Source organism: Bufo gargarizans, chromosome 3 (genome assembly GCF_014858855.1).
Source record: "Bufo gargarizans isolate SCDJY-AF-19 chromosome 3, ASM1485885v1, whole genome shotgun sequence".
NCBI lineage: Eukaryota > Metazoa > Chordata > Amphibia > Anura > Bufonidae > Bufo > Bufo gargarizans.
In genome coordinates, this window is record NC_058082.1 from 516711788 (window position 1) to 516727569 (window position 15782).

The 15782-nt window shown below is 40.5% G+C and overlaps 1 protein-coding gene across 9 annotated transcripts in view; it reads right to left on the reverse strand.

Moving 5' to 3' along the window:
- Positions 1 to 1096: 1096 nt before the first annotated feature.
- ADGRG2 (adhesion G protein-coupled receptor G2) overlaps positions 1097 to 15782 on the reverse strand; it is a 177213-nt gene continuing 162527 nt past the window's right edge. For all 9 annotated transcript variants that reach the window (XM_044283993.1, XM_044283992.1, XM_044283990.1 and 6 more), the window contains 7 exons: positions 15475 to 15599; positions 13110 to 13381; positions 10926 to 11025; positions 7419 to 7699; positions 5397 to 5498; positions 3557 to 3709; positions 1097 to 2939 (listed from right to left, as the gene is read on the reverse strand). In XM_044283993.1, coding sequence (XP_044139928.1) covers positions 2773 to 2939; positions 3557 to 3709; positions 5397 to 5498; positions 7419 to 7699; positions 10926 to 11025; positions 13110 to 13381; positions 15475 to 15599 — 1200 coding nt within the window. In that variant the 3' untranslated portion in view covers positions 1097 to 2772. The remainder of the gene's footprint in view (positions 2940 to 3556; positions 3710 to 5396; positions 5499 to 7418; positions 7700 to 10925; positions 11026 to 13109; positions 13382 to 15474; positions 15600 to 15782) is intronic.

Sequence of the window (15782 nt, forward strand, 5' to 3'; positions counted from 1 at the left end):
TGTGGTGCTGCATTATTTTTTGCTGTACTGTGGTATTTGGTTTAACTGGAGTGGTATGCACTACTCTGCACTACAGTATTGCTGGACCTGCCCTTCTGTTGTCCCTGCCTACATATGTTGGCCCTGCCTAATTATGTTGCCCTGCATTCTGTCCATTTGGACCCACCTGCAACATGGGGCCACTTTTACCATTTTTTCCAGGACCACTTTTAGTTTCCAATCCGCCTATGGAAAATACAGTACAATGGGGGAAGTCTCCTTTTGTAGACAGTTTCACATTGTGCATTTCAAAGGAATATGATCTATGGACACCACAGAACTGAGCTTCTGCTTGGAACCACCTTTTATGAGTCAGAGCAGAGAGCCAATCTCTTAGTATGGCTCATGTGAATGATGTCTATGTATTTCTACATTTCCCCAGATGGATGGTGCCTCCCCTTGCATAAAGGCTGCTGGCATGTATTAACCTAAGGCTGTATTGCTTAATTACCGTACTTAATGTACAACCTCTTCCCTGATTGATAAGTTGCATCGTCTTTACAGTTTTGTTCCAGATTGAAAAATTACAAAAATTACAGAACATAAAATGATTTGATATCTTCTGTCTATGTAGAGAAATATTGGAAGTGACATTCAGAACTTTGACATGTTTAGCAGAAAAAGTATTTTAATATTTAAGATCATTTATTGCACCATCAATGACTAATACCAAGTCTTCAACTGCCCAGAGATATTAGTGATAGCATTTGGGACTGCTGAGCTTTTTTGGGGAAAACCTCACACTTTAAAAGTTAAAAAGCATTTGAAGCAACTTTATGAATATATTTAGGCCATTTCCATACCTTCTTCCCCTATATTTAAGAAGAAATACTGCAAACTTACAATTGCACTACACTTTGGTGCCTTCTATAATAATATAGCTAACATTTTAAGATTCTCCTGAACTATAGTGCTTTCCCCAAAAGGTGTCCCTCTTATCCCATGTCAATTCTTGCTGGTCTTGCTGAAAAGTTCAGATTGGTATCACTATGCACAAAGCAGTTACATGACAATCCTGCTCCACATGTAAAATGTGTACTGACTGTAATATAGACAGTTACATTCAATGATAATTTATTCAGCAGCAGTAGAAAATAAAACATTCCATTTAGAAAATAAAAAAAAATCATACTGATAGATATATGTACATTTTCTTACAAGAGCATGACTTGCAAATGTGGAATTCTAGCTATTTTATCTACGTAGTGTACATCATTAAAATCATTTGCGCCCAAAATAACATGCATATTCATGTGCAACAAAATGTATAGCAAAAGCTTCAAGGCAAGGCAGTGTGGTTGAGAGGATTCCACAAGTTATTCTTCAGAATTAGGCCAGTTTCACATAAGCGTGTTTGGTCTGGGAAACACACTCCGTAGGATGCGTTTCCTACACCGAACACGGCTCTTCTGATTTATGATGCTGTGAGTTCCAGCCTGACGAGGGTCTAGTACTCACATAATGCTGTGACTGCAGAACAGGAGGATTCTGATCAGACAGGAACTTGCTGCATCATAGACCATTAAGATGCTGTGAGTTTGAGTCAGAGGAGCAGTGTTTGGTCCAGGGTATGCTGTCATAACAAGGAGTGTGTTTCCTGAACCAACGGGCTTGTGTGATAGTGGCCTTTAACAAGTATTAAAACACTGTGAAAAATACATAATATATAAATAAGATATCCTGGAAAATGTCCATATGGTCCCCGCTATATTGTCTTTTCCAGTATCCATCTGTTGCGTACCTTTATTAGGCTCGGGTAAAGTACTGCTTTAAAAGTGACTGTAACAGACAAACTGGGTGATGCCTGTATTCATTCTGTAATAAATAGCATCCTTATCCTATGCGTGCAAAGCACTTTATTATGTTGGTGCCATTACTTTGTTACCTTAAGGTCCATTTACATTGGAGGAAATGGCTGCATTTACATGCAGCGATCTCCTCCGCAGTTTGGGGAGAAACGATCGCATTATGACAGAATCATTATTTGCTGGCTGTAGAGTGATGTTTAGACACCACAATCGACTGCCGGCAAACGAATGTTCGTTAGCGATAATCTGCCCGAACATCAGGCAGTGTGAAGGGCCCTTAGGTAGAGCTTGTATGTACATGTTTGATAAGCCAAGTATGGCAAACGTCATTAAAATGTGCAAATATGCAAAAAGAGCTTTCCTCTGCAAACACTTCTGCAATATAACATTTCTCATCGTACCAATGTGTTTTGGGGCTGAACTCAAGATCAGTGCCCCTTTTAATATCACATTGTCTAAGGGGAATTTCAAAAAATGCGGCAGCATTCTGTTACAAGACACAAAATAGGTCCAGTTCTGTCGAGAAAATATAATGGAAGAAAAGAGGCCTACACACTAATAAGTTACAAGGTGTAAGCTTAAACTGTTAATACATCTCACAGGCCTAGTCTTCATACGTACATTAATATTAAACTTAACAATATATAAATTAAATATATAAAAATACAGTAAAGAAGAATGAACAAGGCATAAAACATTATTTCCTGTGTCGTTGTCCCGCATTCCATCATATACTTGGTTCTTCTCACTTGACTAAGACCATTATAAGTTTATTAGAGAAACAGCGACTTCTCTATCACGTGTTCTAATTTCAGCCGTGCTTGACAGTCCAAGGCAGCTACGTTCAGTGAATGTTCAAATATACGAGCCGCTAGTATTCTCACATTTGGAGTGCAGGATTCCCAGTCAAGGCTTCATGATCCAACTATATCTGATCAATGAAATGCACACTTCCCCGATTGGAAGTCCTTCTCAAAGCATTCTGGTGTACATCACCATTCTTGATGGATGGTCTTCCAGAAAATTCTTGAAGTGGCATCTCACCATTCTCCAGCTTAAAGGAAACACCATTTCTCTCCTTATAGACATTGCCTTAAAATATAAAATTTATAGCATCAGTAAGTTAAAGGGTCTTTCCAGGACTTGTGATGGCCTGTCCCCAGGATAGGTCATTATTATGAGGATAGGTCATCAATATCTATGTCCTGGAAAACCCCTTTTAATGGTAAACTATGCACCAATAGAAAACACCAATGGGATAATGTGAATTTCTATAAGGCTCATTTTAATAGGTACATGTTGCTGTACTTTTGCAATGGAAAAACAAAGCATTTTGTTTAAAACTTCAGCATAGTTTGAAAGCCAAAAGAAGAACCATCAGAAAAACCACATATATTCATGAAAGGGGTTGTCCGGGCTACAGATATTGATGACCTACTGTATCTTTTGCAAACTTTTTTTTTCATTTCAAGTACATTTGTTCAAACCATTGAAATCCCAACTCTTGATATTCCACCACTGTAGTCATTCTCCATGGCATGAAGTATTCACAATGTGACAAACCCTTGGAGAACTAACCAATAAATCTAATTTGACATCTAAACAGTAAATATGGGTATTGGGATTGAACAGAAAAACACCGGAAAATTTTGAGCTTTTTTTCTTCTTCTAAATATTGCAAAACTAGAAAGAAAGCATTCAAAGCTCACCATTTCCATTGGGATGCACAGAGTACTCATTGGCCACTAGTAATGTTGTAGAATTAGTATTACTGGTTGACTGGATAGAGTTGCTGGAACTGCTGGATACACCTTGTTTTGAAGTCTGTTTCCTTAGCTTGTTGGTAGCTGTTTTACTCCAATCTAAATCCAAAAAATAGTATAATTGAATTATAAGTAAAAAATAAAAATGCACACACAGAGGCCAACTGGGAACCATGGTGCAGCACAATATAGTTCCCCAAAAGCTGTCCTTCTGTTGTGACCATCAATAGCTGCTGTTTTCTATCCTCCTCCAGTTGTCTCTGATTAAGATATGGAGCAGGGGGCTTAGAAGATGAGATGCAGGCCACAGCAGTTGAATTCAGAAGGCATGTGTGGTGGCTGGTGGGGTACATGTGTTTCTGATTCTCAGTGAGAGTTCATTATCTACTTGGCCAGTGGCACAGAAAAGAGCTTGGATGGCCCCTTGGTCATTGGCCCACCAAGGAATTTCCCTGTAAGGTCTATGGCCAATCCGCCCATGCACACACAAAGCGCCCAACACCCCTCCCTCAAAGCCTCAACTGAGGGAAGTAAGCCTGAGCATACAGCTGTTTTCAGAAGAGGCTCAAGAGTCTTCAAGAGGCATCAGCTAACCAACTCGCACCATGCCAAGTCAGGACTTTGAGGGCTGTTTCATGAATTTAGATGATAGAGGCTTGATCCTCATGGTAACATATTACAGGTATATGACACGCATGTTTTTTAGTAAGACAACCAGTTTAACAGGAGTCTAGCATTACATCTAATGATCTGTCCCATTCTAGAGCTAAATACAAAGAGACATGAATTTAAAATTTCCCTGTAAAAAAAGATCTGTCATTAGTATATGCTATATTATATGGCACAGCTCTTCTGCAAAGAAGTTAATAGGACCCTTTTTCTAGAAAACGTCAGACATGTCACTATGACAAGTTGGAGGTTTTCTAAAATAAAAATTGCACTTTAAAAAAAGTTTTATTGATCAGTGTTTTGTCAGTTCAACCCAAAGACCTCCCTACCATATGTGTGGACAGGTCTGCCTACTTCATTTGTATTATTAGCTGGGCTCTCAACATGTACCTAATGTGCAGCATGAAATTTGGAAGAATGCACAGTCTTATACCAAGCTAACTCTGGAGAGTTGAAACTTTAAAGGAGCAGGTATGTGCTACACTGTAAGGCTAGGTTCACATCTGCGCACATATGTCAGTTTTACTATACCAGCATTACCGGGTCATTACATAACTGCCACCAACAGGTTTCTGTCATGGTGTCTATGCTTTTGCCAGAAAAAAACTGCAGGGCATGCAGCATTATATTTTTGGGCTTTTTTTTAAATGGAATCTGCAATGAAAGCTTCTCTGGTGCAGATGTGAACCTAGCTAAATAGATATAAACTAATCTTGGGTTTTGTTTTTGCAGTATGCCTTTAGAGGTGTTGATGTCTCCATTTTGGTTGTGCACTCCTAACATCTTTTTCCACAGACCGTTTTAGTGCAATATATAGCTGTAGTTTACCCTCCCTGAATTCATTTGAGGCCTGCTGGCACATGGAGAAGTAAATTCTCATCCAGAAAAAGGTCACCTTGCTGTGGTGGATGGGCACAAATAATTTTAGTTTATATTTTCCATTTTTGCAGAGTGCTGTTGCATTGTGTTTGGTTTTACTTTTGTAGTTTCAGTGCATTAACTTTATTTTAAAGGATTTGCTGACTTTGTCTTTTGGTTTTTCAAATAGATATAAACTAAAATTACAGTGGAAGTAACTGAACGAGCATGTAGCAAATTTAGTTCCTAAAAGCATTACCAGAGTTTTCAGCCAGCCTGAATTTTCCACAGCAAAGATAACGCCTCCACTGCTTGCGGACATTTTCCTTTGCTACACAGTAGAAGAGAAATATGAAGAAACCTAGAAAAGAAACATACAGCGTATTTTTTATTGCCTATATTGCACCATGATATTCTGCAGTGCTGTGCACAGATTGTAATCACTCACAGAAGAGCCATTCATTATGTTTTTAATGCATGTGGGAGGAAACTGAAGTACTGAGGAAGCCCAGGCCAATATCAGGAGAGCATAAAAAACTACTGTACTTCTCTTACTACTTGCCCTTACTGGCAACACCACCAACTTAAAAAAACAAGGCAAATACTTTCCAAAACATTACAAGGAGCCATCATGTCCATCAACATGAAGACATCTACAGATGTGAACCTTGTGTGGAAGCAGTATGGGCTACAAATTGGGAATACCACATTGCTCTGGCATCGACAGTAGTGAAATAACATTATTGACCCATATTAGGACATACATTCCCAGACATGTAATCGAAGTGTTGAATTAAAGAGGTTGTACGGGCTTTTTAATATTGATGGGAGTATATGTAGTTAAATAATGAATCACTAAGTAGTCACACCATTAACATGATTATACCATTAAGTTTTATTAAACATATATTAACAACATGATTGGCATACACAGACTAGTTAAAAAGATTAAAAACACAATTGTGGTGGCCAGACAGCGGGATAAACAAAGTGCAATTGAAAAATAATAATAGGATAGTATTAGAACCACAGCACCATGTCGGGGTGTGGTTCGTGGTCTGACCAGATACAAGATTACGGGATCAATTGCTTTTTTCTTGTATACATCTATATTGTACCATGTTCTCTCCAGTATATGTAGTATAATTTATATACTTCCACAGCTACATTGTTGTGCTGTGGTTCTAATACCATCCTATTATTTTGCACTTGCACATTATGTTTATATCACTGTCCGGCCACCACAATTGTGCGTAGGTCATCAATATAAAAAATAAAATAAAAATTAAAGTATTTTTATTGTTTCAAATTATTGAACAATAATGATTATACAGGTTATAGAGCTATAGCAAATGCTCTCAGACTGCCCGAAAACATTGTACAATGCATACAAGGAAAGGGACCTAAAAGCTATGTTTTACCAACTGCTGGAAAAGATGTAATCGTGGCAACATGCTGTGGACCCTCTGATTATGTGTAGTATTGACATGATAGTATGGCAGGGAGGCAACCAGGCTGATGCCATTTAAAACACAACCACAATGGAGCAGGAGCAGTAGTGAGAAAGAGAAGATATGTGTCCACAGCATTGTGGTCTCCACAATTACCAGAGAGCATTGTGGTCTTCACAATTACCAGAGAGCGTTGTGGTCTCCACAATTACCAGAGAGCGTTGTGGTCTCCACAATTACCAGAGAGCGTTGTGGTCTCCACAATTACCAGAGAGTGTTGTGGTCTCCACAATTACGATAGAGGTTTTAGAATTGGGCGATAAGTGACATGTGCAATGTAAATAAGCAGATGCTGAAACTGCACATGGAATCCCGATGGACATCCCCTCTGCTCCACTGCATGATTTTAAAGGTCTGTACTGTTATTGGTGATAGCAGTCAGTGTATCGTGTGTTTAGCAGAGATCGGTCACCCAGCAAGTGAATGCAATGGGGTTGGTGATATTCTTGGAATTGCTATTGAAGTCTCTTCTTGGCTGTATACCATGGTTTCCTGTTCTGGAGATAGGAGCAGAGGTGGACCCACATCTATCTGTGGATATGCTATAAGTGTGCCAGATAGGAAAACCCCTTTGAGGTGAGGCGAAAACAAGAAACCAAGATGTTCTGAGTGCTAGTGCACAATCTATTTTTATGGAGTAGACTGCAGGATCCCTAGAGTTCTGTGCTTCACTGTTATCTACTGGGGTTTCAGAGGCAACCACAAAGCAGACAAACAATGTAGAATATTTTCAGCATTTTCAGACATCTTGTATGTGAGTTCATACTGACCTTGCAGACTGTTAAATATAGTGAACAGGTACATGATAACCGTTCTCCCAGGACCAAAAGAGAAGAAGCCAAACCCCCATGTAATGCCCAGTAGAAAAGTAATTCCAGCCACACTGCGCATGTCTTGGAGGGTGGTTTTCCTCTGGTAGCCCAGCTGTTTCTGCTTCTTGATACGACACAACTGTATAAGGACCACAACAAACATGCTGACGTTCAACAGGAATATGATAGCAAAATATCCGACTACTGTGATCCAGAAAACAATGTCCTCCACCCAGCAGCTATAACGGGGGGAAAAAAACATATAAATGTGAACTGTGTAGAGAAAAAAAACTTTAACTTTGAAGTAAAAGCTGATGTTACCAGGTCATTCTCATTCCTGAAGCTTATCAGTGCAAAAGAAAGCACAAAACAGTGAACAGGTTTCTATGAAATTCTGTTCACCCAAAGCTGTAAATTAGGCATTTGTTTTGTGGTTTGTGAAAATATTAATGGCATTTTGTAGCCCTTTTTCAGTGTTTAGTGAAATCCACAAGAATAACTTTAATTTTATTGGTTTACTGCAAACCCACTTTCTAGATTTAGCTACAGAAAAATGTCCTTAGAACTGTGTCCTTTAAAAATCCACAACCAGTATCAGAGGAAAATGCATCAAGTTAATGGTAATAAAATGCCCATGCATTTTACAGGAAAAATTAACCCCAAAATTGTGTAACTGGAGTATTATATCAAGTTATGGCGTAAAATGTCTGTTTCTTTCTCCCAGGAGATATGGATGAAGGTTCAAGGTGGGGGAGGGGGGGAATATTTCTTATTTTCTTATTGTATTGGCATTGTAGTATTGATGCTGCTTGTTGTCACAGCCACTATCTCTGGCTGTGACCTTCCGTCCTTGCTCGTTCGGCGCTCCTCGCTGAAGTTTTGCTTCTGTGTGTTATTTGTGGTTCTATTAGGAGTTAATCCTCTCTGTCTGCTCCATGGGTGTGGCCTCTCTGCTGCACCCATGGAACCTGTACAGGTCCTTCTAAAAAAATTAGCATATTGTGATAAAGTTCATTATTTTCTGTAATGTACTGATAAACATTAGACTTTCATATATTTTAGATTCATTACACACCAACTGAAGTAGTTCAAGCCTTTTATTGTTTTAATATTGATGATTTTGGCATACAGCTCATGAAAACCCCAAATTCCTATCAAAAAAAATTTGCATATTTCATCCGACCAATAAAAGAAAAGTGTTTTTAATACAAAAAAAGTCAACCTTCAAATAATTATGTTCAGTTATGCACTCAATACTTGGTCGGGAATCCTTTTTCAGAAATGACTGCTTCAATGCGGCGTGGCATGGAGGCAATCAGCGGCCTTAAGCTCATCCAGAGTGTTGGGTCTTGCGTCTCTCAACTTTCTCTTCCCGATATCCCACAGATTCTCTATGGGGTTCAGGTCAGGAGAGTTGGCAGGCCAATTGAGCACAGTAATACCATGGTCAGTAAACCATTTACCAGTGGTTTTGGCACTGTGAGCAGGTGCCAGGTCGTGCTGAAAAATGAAATCTTCATCTCCATAAAGCTTTTCAGCAGAAGGAAGCATGAAGTGCTCCAAAATCTCCTGATAGCTAGCTGCATTGACCCTGCCCTTGATAAAACACAGTGGACCAACACCAGCAGCTGACATGGCACCCCAGACCATCACTGACTGTGGGTACTTGACACTGGACTTCAGGCATTTTGGCATTTCCCTCTCCCCAGTCTTCCTCCAGACTCTGGCACCTTGATTTCCGAATGACATGCAAAATTTGCTTTCATCCGAAAAAAGTACTTTGGACCACTGAGCAACAGTCCAGTGCTGCTTCTATGTAGCCCAGGTCAGGCGCTTCTGCCGCTGTTTCTGGTTCAAAAGTGGCTTGACCTGGGGAATGCGGCACCTGTAGCCCATTTCCTCTACACGGTGGCTCTGGATGTTTCTACTCCAGACTCAGTCCACTGCTTCCGCAGGTCCCCCAAGGTCTGGAATCGGTCCTTCTCCACAATCTTCCTCAGGGTCCGGTCACCTCTTCTCGTTGTGCAGCGTTTTCTGCCACACTTTTTCCTTCCCACAGACTTCCCACTGAGGTGCCTTGATACAGCACTCTGGCAACAGTCTATTCGTTCAGAAATTTCTTTCTGTGTCTTACCCTCTTGCTTGAGGGTTTCAATGATGGCCTTCTGGACAGAAGTCAGGTCGGCAGTCTTACCCATGATTGCGGTTTTGAGTAATGAACCAGGCTGGAAGTTTTTAAAAGCCTCAGGAATCTTTTGCAGGTGTTTAGAGTTAATTAGTTGATTCAGATGATTAGGTTAATAGCTCGTTTAGAGAACCTTTTCATGATATGCTAATTTTTTTAGATAGGAATTTTGGGTTTTCATGAGCTGTATGCCAAAATCATCAATATTAAAACAATAAAAGGCTTGAACTACTTCAGTTGGTGTGTAATGCATCTAAAATATATGAAAGTCTAATGTTTATCAGTACATTACAGAAAATAATGAACTTTCACAATATGCTAATTTTCTGAGAAGGACCTGTATATAAGGCTGAGGTTTCCTCAGTTCTGTGTAAGCTCTCCTGGTGTGTGTTGTCTTGTCCTGCTCCTTGTTTGTACCCACTCTCCCATGCTGCTGACCCATGGGATCTGTGTCTATCTGTGCTCTGTGGGTTTCCTACTTGTTCATTCCCGTCCTCTTTCCTGTGTTTTGTTATCTGTTCTGCCAGTTATGTTTGAGTTACCTTGTGTGTATTAATTTCTCTGTTCAGCATGCCTTGCTGCAGAGTGCTATGGGCAAGGCCACGCAGTATACCACTAGTGGAGCTAGTCCTTCTCTGCTCATTGCCACTCCTGTTCCCTTGCGTGAACTCCTGCTTGTGTTTTTAGTTGCTATTTGTAGTTGCCTGTTTGTTTGCCTATGTACCGTCAGTACCTTCTGGTACCTGTTGTCCGTTTGCTCCTGTTGTCACTGTCTAGTTCACGCTCCAGAGTGGACCCTGGCAACTCCCTGGGGCAAAGTCTAACCCTACCATCTGGGGCCCTAGTGAATACCAGGAGATGCTTAGTCACGCCCCTCTGGAGTATTACTAGACAGTGGCGCAGTGGGGGTTTGCTCCCACTGTGCTGACGGTACATAGAGCTCATGTTTTGTCTGTGCTGCCTTCCCTGGTTTTTGTTTGTGCAATAAACTTTTGTGTGTCTGTACCTGATTTCTGTTTGTTTATTGCTTGACGACGCGGTGGTCTCTCCTGGGACCTCCAACTCGTGACACTTGTCCTCTTTTTTGATATGTATGTCTATTTGATAATTAATAAAGTTTTATTTTTTTTTAAGTTGCAAAAGTGTGCAGCCAACTACCAAACTACAGTTTTTGAGAGTGCTTCCCTGGAATGTGGATGTGGTTTTGCCTCCACACAGCAGCAATGTGGTAACACTATTTAGCACCTTTAGCCAATGAAAGCATTCTTATCTCAACTTACAAATAATCTGCTGATCCATTAGGGTATTTTCCGCTTATTTGGAGGTAATACGCATCTTTCTTAACTGCAAGTATTATTGCCACAACCACCGCAGGAGCTCCTGAAATGAGACAAAATGAAAAGAAATGATAAATGTTACAAGAAAACTAAACTGCTCATCTCACATGCCGCAGACAAGGTAAAGGTTTGTGTAAAGGGGTATTCCGGTTAGGGATCGACCGATATTGATTTTTTAGGGCCGATACCGATAATTTGTGAACTTTCAGGCCGATAGCCGATAATTTATACCGATATTCTGGGAATTTTCATTTTTGAAAAAAAAATGAAAATTCCCACAAATCTGCTGAAAATTAATGTTTATTGTTAATGTGTATTTTTTTTTTTGTAAATCTTTCTTTTTCATTTATATTTAATATTTTGGTGTTTTTATTTTTATTACTTTTTTTTTTTTTAAACTAACTTTTAGCCCCCTTAGGGACTAGAACCCTTGTCCTATTCACCCTGATAGAGATCTATCAGGGTGAATAGGAGCTCACGCTGTCCCTGCTGCTGTGTGCTTTGTGCACACAGCAGCATGGAGCTTACCATGACAGCCAGGGCTTCAATAGCGTCCTGGCTGCCATGGTAACCGATCGGAGCCCCAGCATTACACTGCTGGGGCTCCGATCGGAGGAGCAGGGGAGAGGGAATCCTGTGGGGGGCGCACTGCGACTGGGGTGGGGGGGGGAGGGGGGGGCGCACCACTGCTTAATAGTGGGGGGGGAGGGGGGGGCGCACTGCGCCACCAATGCTTAATACTGGGGGGGCTTGGGGGGGAGGCGCACTGCGCCACCAATGCCTAATATTGGGGGGGGAGGGGGGCGCACTGCGCCACCAATGTCTGATACTGGGGGGCTTGGGGGGGCGCACTGCGCCACCAATGAAGCTTAATCTCTAATTTATTCATATACAGGAGGCGGGAGCTGGCTGCAGGATCACATAGCCGGCTCCCGACCTCTATGAGCTGTAGCTGCGATCCGCGGCACCTGGGGAGTTAACTACCGCGGATCGCAGCTACAGCTCATAGAGGCCGGGAGCCGGCTATGTGATTCTGCAGCTCCCGCCTCCTGTATATGAATTAATGTGAGATTAAGCTTCATTGGTGGCGCAGTGGCCATAGCTCCTCCCCTCCTCTTGTCCCCTGTCCTCCCATTGGCTGGAGCGGCAGCAGCAGCACAGGGGGAGGAGACACTGCTCCTTCTCCCCTGTGCTGCTGCTGAGGGAACACGGAGAGCGCTGTCAGCAGCGCGATCTGTGTTCCCAGGACGTTATCGGAATATCGGCAAAATAAATGCAGATACCGATAACGTTCAAAATCCTGAATATCGGCCGATAATATCGGTAAATCCGATAATCGGTCGATCCCTAATTCCGGTTACAACAAGTTATTCTCTATCCGTTGTTAAATTGATAGGTTAGAATGGAGCACCGGTTGAGCATGTACACCACCGGAATACCCCTTTAAGAAAAAGCATCCAAAACTACAACGAGGCACACACTGAAACTTTTAATTGCATTTCTTACTACAATTATTTTGTACTCGGCTTTAATAAGGCTTCCAAGGAGGTGCAAGAGCGCTCTACTATAACGATGATTTCATGAAGTTTTTTCATGTGGGACTGAATATGAACTCTACCGATAAAATAATGTTGCTTGCTCCATTAGACTGCTGGTGTGGTCCAAAGGAATACATCAATAGGCCTGTAATTCAGTGCACTCCTTTGGACTTAAAGGGGTTCTCCTACGAATAATACAGTTTTCAAACCAGCACCTGGATCTGAATACTTTTGTAATTGCATGTAATTAAAAATCTATTATAGCTACTGTTATTCAATGAGATCTACCTGCTCACTGAGATAGAAGCACATGCTCACGTCCATCCTTCAACTGCCACTAGCTGCAGCAGAAAGGACATGCCCTCTGAGAAAGGACCTACCCTCTAAACTGCCAGCTTTAACTTAACAATTGGAGCAATAAATGAGGAGATGTCTGGTTCCATGTGAGGTGGTTCTAGCTTTGTTACATGTGCTAGATTGTCTATAATTTTCATTATTTTACATTAATCATGGGATAATCCCTTTAAAGATTGTGTGTAACTCCAGACTTAGTACTCACAATGACAAAATCAGACTAAGTAATACGTACCCCATCCAACAATGCAGAACTTTAAGATGTATTTTCGTACATAGGTATTAAAGACTTTCACTAGAGACAGATACATGTGGAAAGCTTCAAGACCCATCCAGGTAATAGATACCAAGACAAAATAATGCAGAAAAGCAGCCACAGAGATACAGAGTCCAGGGACGTCATTATACAGTGCGATCCAGGGATTCAGGAGGAATGTGAGGTTTAGGCAAACCAGGGCAGCACAAAGCTGAATTAAGATTTTAGATGGGTAATCTCTCCGGATTTTCCTAAAAATAAACACACAAAAAAGTAAGAAAATAACTTTCACTATACAACATATTTTGCTATTTATTATTCTACTTTATCAAGTGTAAAAGTAAATTCATTTTTATCAAAAGAATAATGCAAAACACCCATCGGGTTTAACATTAACAACAAAGGACATATCTTTAAAAGACCTGGCATGTACAGCCATTTCTTAAGCAGAGCACTGACGTCACTGGATACTATGTAATTCTTCATCTAACTTGCGGTGAAACACTAGGTGAGATACTGTAAGTCAATCACTGCAGATCCCACCATTGGGACACTCTGTGATCAGGTAATTTTTGCAGAACCTTCAACCCCTTTAAAGGGAACTTGTCATCATAAAAATGCAGATTTGCTGAGCAGATTAATTTATACCGTATTTTTCAGACTATAAGACGCACTCCAGGTTTAGACAACAGAAAATTGAAAGAAAAAAAATTCTACTTATTAAACCTTCCCTGGTGGTTTAATGAAATGGTGGGGTCAAGGGCGCTATCTTCAGGGTGTAGTGTAGAGGGAGTTAATAGTTTGTCAGTGCCTGTTAACCTTAGTGTGTCATCTGCTGACCAATTGTAACAAATAGCTGCAGTCACCTCTCTAAATATACCTATCCAAGTAAATGTGTCTCCTGTGCTTGCTCTGTAGTGTCCCACCATGTCTGTTTTGCTAGATTATTTTTTAGGTATTATTTTACTCTCCATGATCATGACATTATACCCACATTATTCACACACACACACACACACACACACACACACACGTGCAGTATGCACATTATACACACACAGCTCTGCAATACACACGTTATACACACACATAGAAGTGCAATATGCACATTATACACACACAGCAGTGCAGTATGCACATTATACACACACAGCTCTGCAATACACACATTATACACACACATAGAAGTGCAGTATGCAAATTATACACACACAGCAGTGCAGTATGCACATTATACACACACAGCTCTGCAATACACACATTATACACACACATAGAAGTGCAGTATGCAAATTATACACACAGCACTGGAGCACACACATTATACACACACATAGAAGTGCAGTATGCAAATTATACACACAGCACTGGAGCACACACATTATACATACACACAAACAAACAAACACAAGATTTTTTTGTTGCTGAAAAGTGCGTCTTATAGTCCAAGTGGTATGTTTATGGGGAAAAGATTCAGCATAACTTGTAATTAATTCATTAAAATCTCTGCTCTTTCTATTCTCTGTATGCTTAGTCATGCAGAGTTAGATGTCAATCACTGATAAGGACACCCGCATGAAAAGGGGTTGTTTCACCTCAGACATTGGGGAATGAAGTCCCACCTCTGGGACCCACACTTATCTTTGGAATGGAACCCGCAAAGTGAAGAAGGGTGCACCGGGCAAGCGGATGGATCTGACTGAAATAGGTTGGCTATTTTCGGCACTCTGATAGGAATGAATGGAAGGCAGCCGCGCATGCATGGTGCGCCCTCCATAACTTTTTATGCTCTGTTCTAAAGATAGGTGCGGGACCCACCTCTGGGACATGCATCTATTAGATATGCCCCCAATGTCTGAGTTGAGACAACCCCTTTAAGAATAGAACAAGCAAGGTGTTTTCTGGGAGTTTAATATTAATGGACTAACCTCAGGATAGGTCATCAGTATCTGATCATGGGGGTCTGAACCCAGCTCTCCTGCTGATCAGCTATTTAAAGATGTCTGATTTTTATTACATGATTTTCAGTAAATTTGTATTTGTCATTACTTTTGTCAGTTTCAAGTTATTTCAGTCACCATTGTGGGTTTTTATTTCTTTAGTTGAAGGTTACCAACAATTTTATCCACGTATGCATGTATGTATATACGGTATCTCACATACTAATGTACAAGTTTTGTTGTCTTCATCTCATTTCAATACAGTCCTTGACAGGACTGCTACAATATATTGTGTTATTGTTAATTTATTCACAGAAATTAATCTGACAAATGTACTTGGAGAAGATGAAACCATTTGACAGAGACAAATTACATTAAAATAGAGAAGTAGGTTTGTTACATACTCAAATGCAATGTAGGTTATGAGGGTCACAGACAGGAATATTGCGGAAAGACCACATCCAATATATGTGATAAAGGTCAAAACCAACAGATCTTGTGGATTTAATTGATCATTGGGTGATACATTCTAAAAGACAATAAAAAAACAAGCAGACAAAAATATAAGCAATATACTTTAATATAAGCAATATATTTGTCCAATACCTGTATCTTAATAGCACACAAAAACTATTTATGGCACATAGAATTGGTCCATTTAAGGAAACGTCATTCCTTTGGTGTATGTGCAACCCCTACTGCTTACTAACGG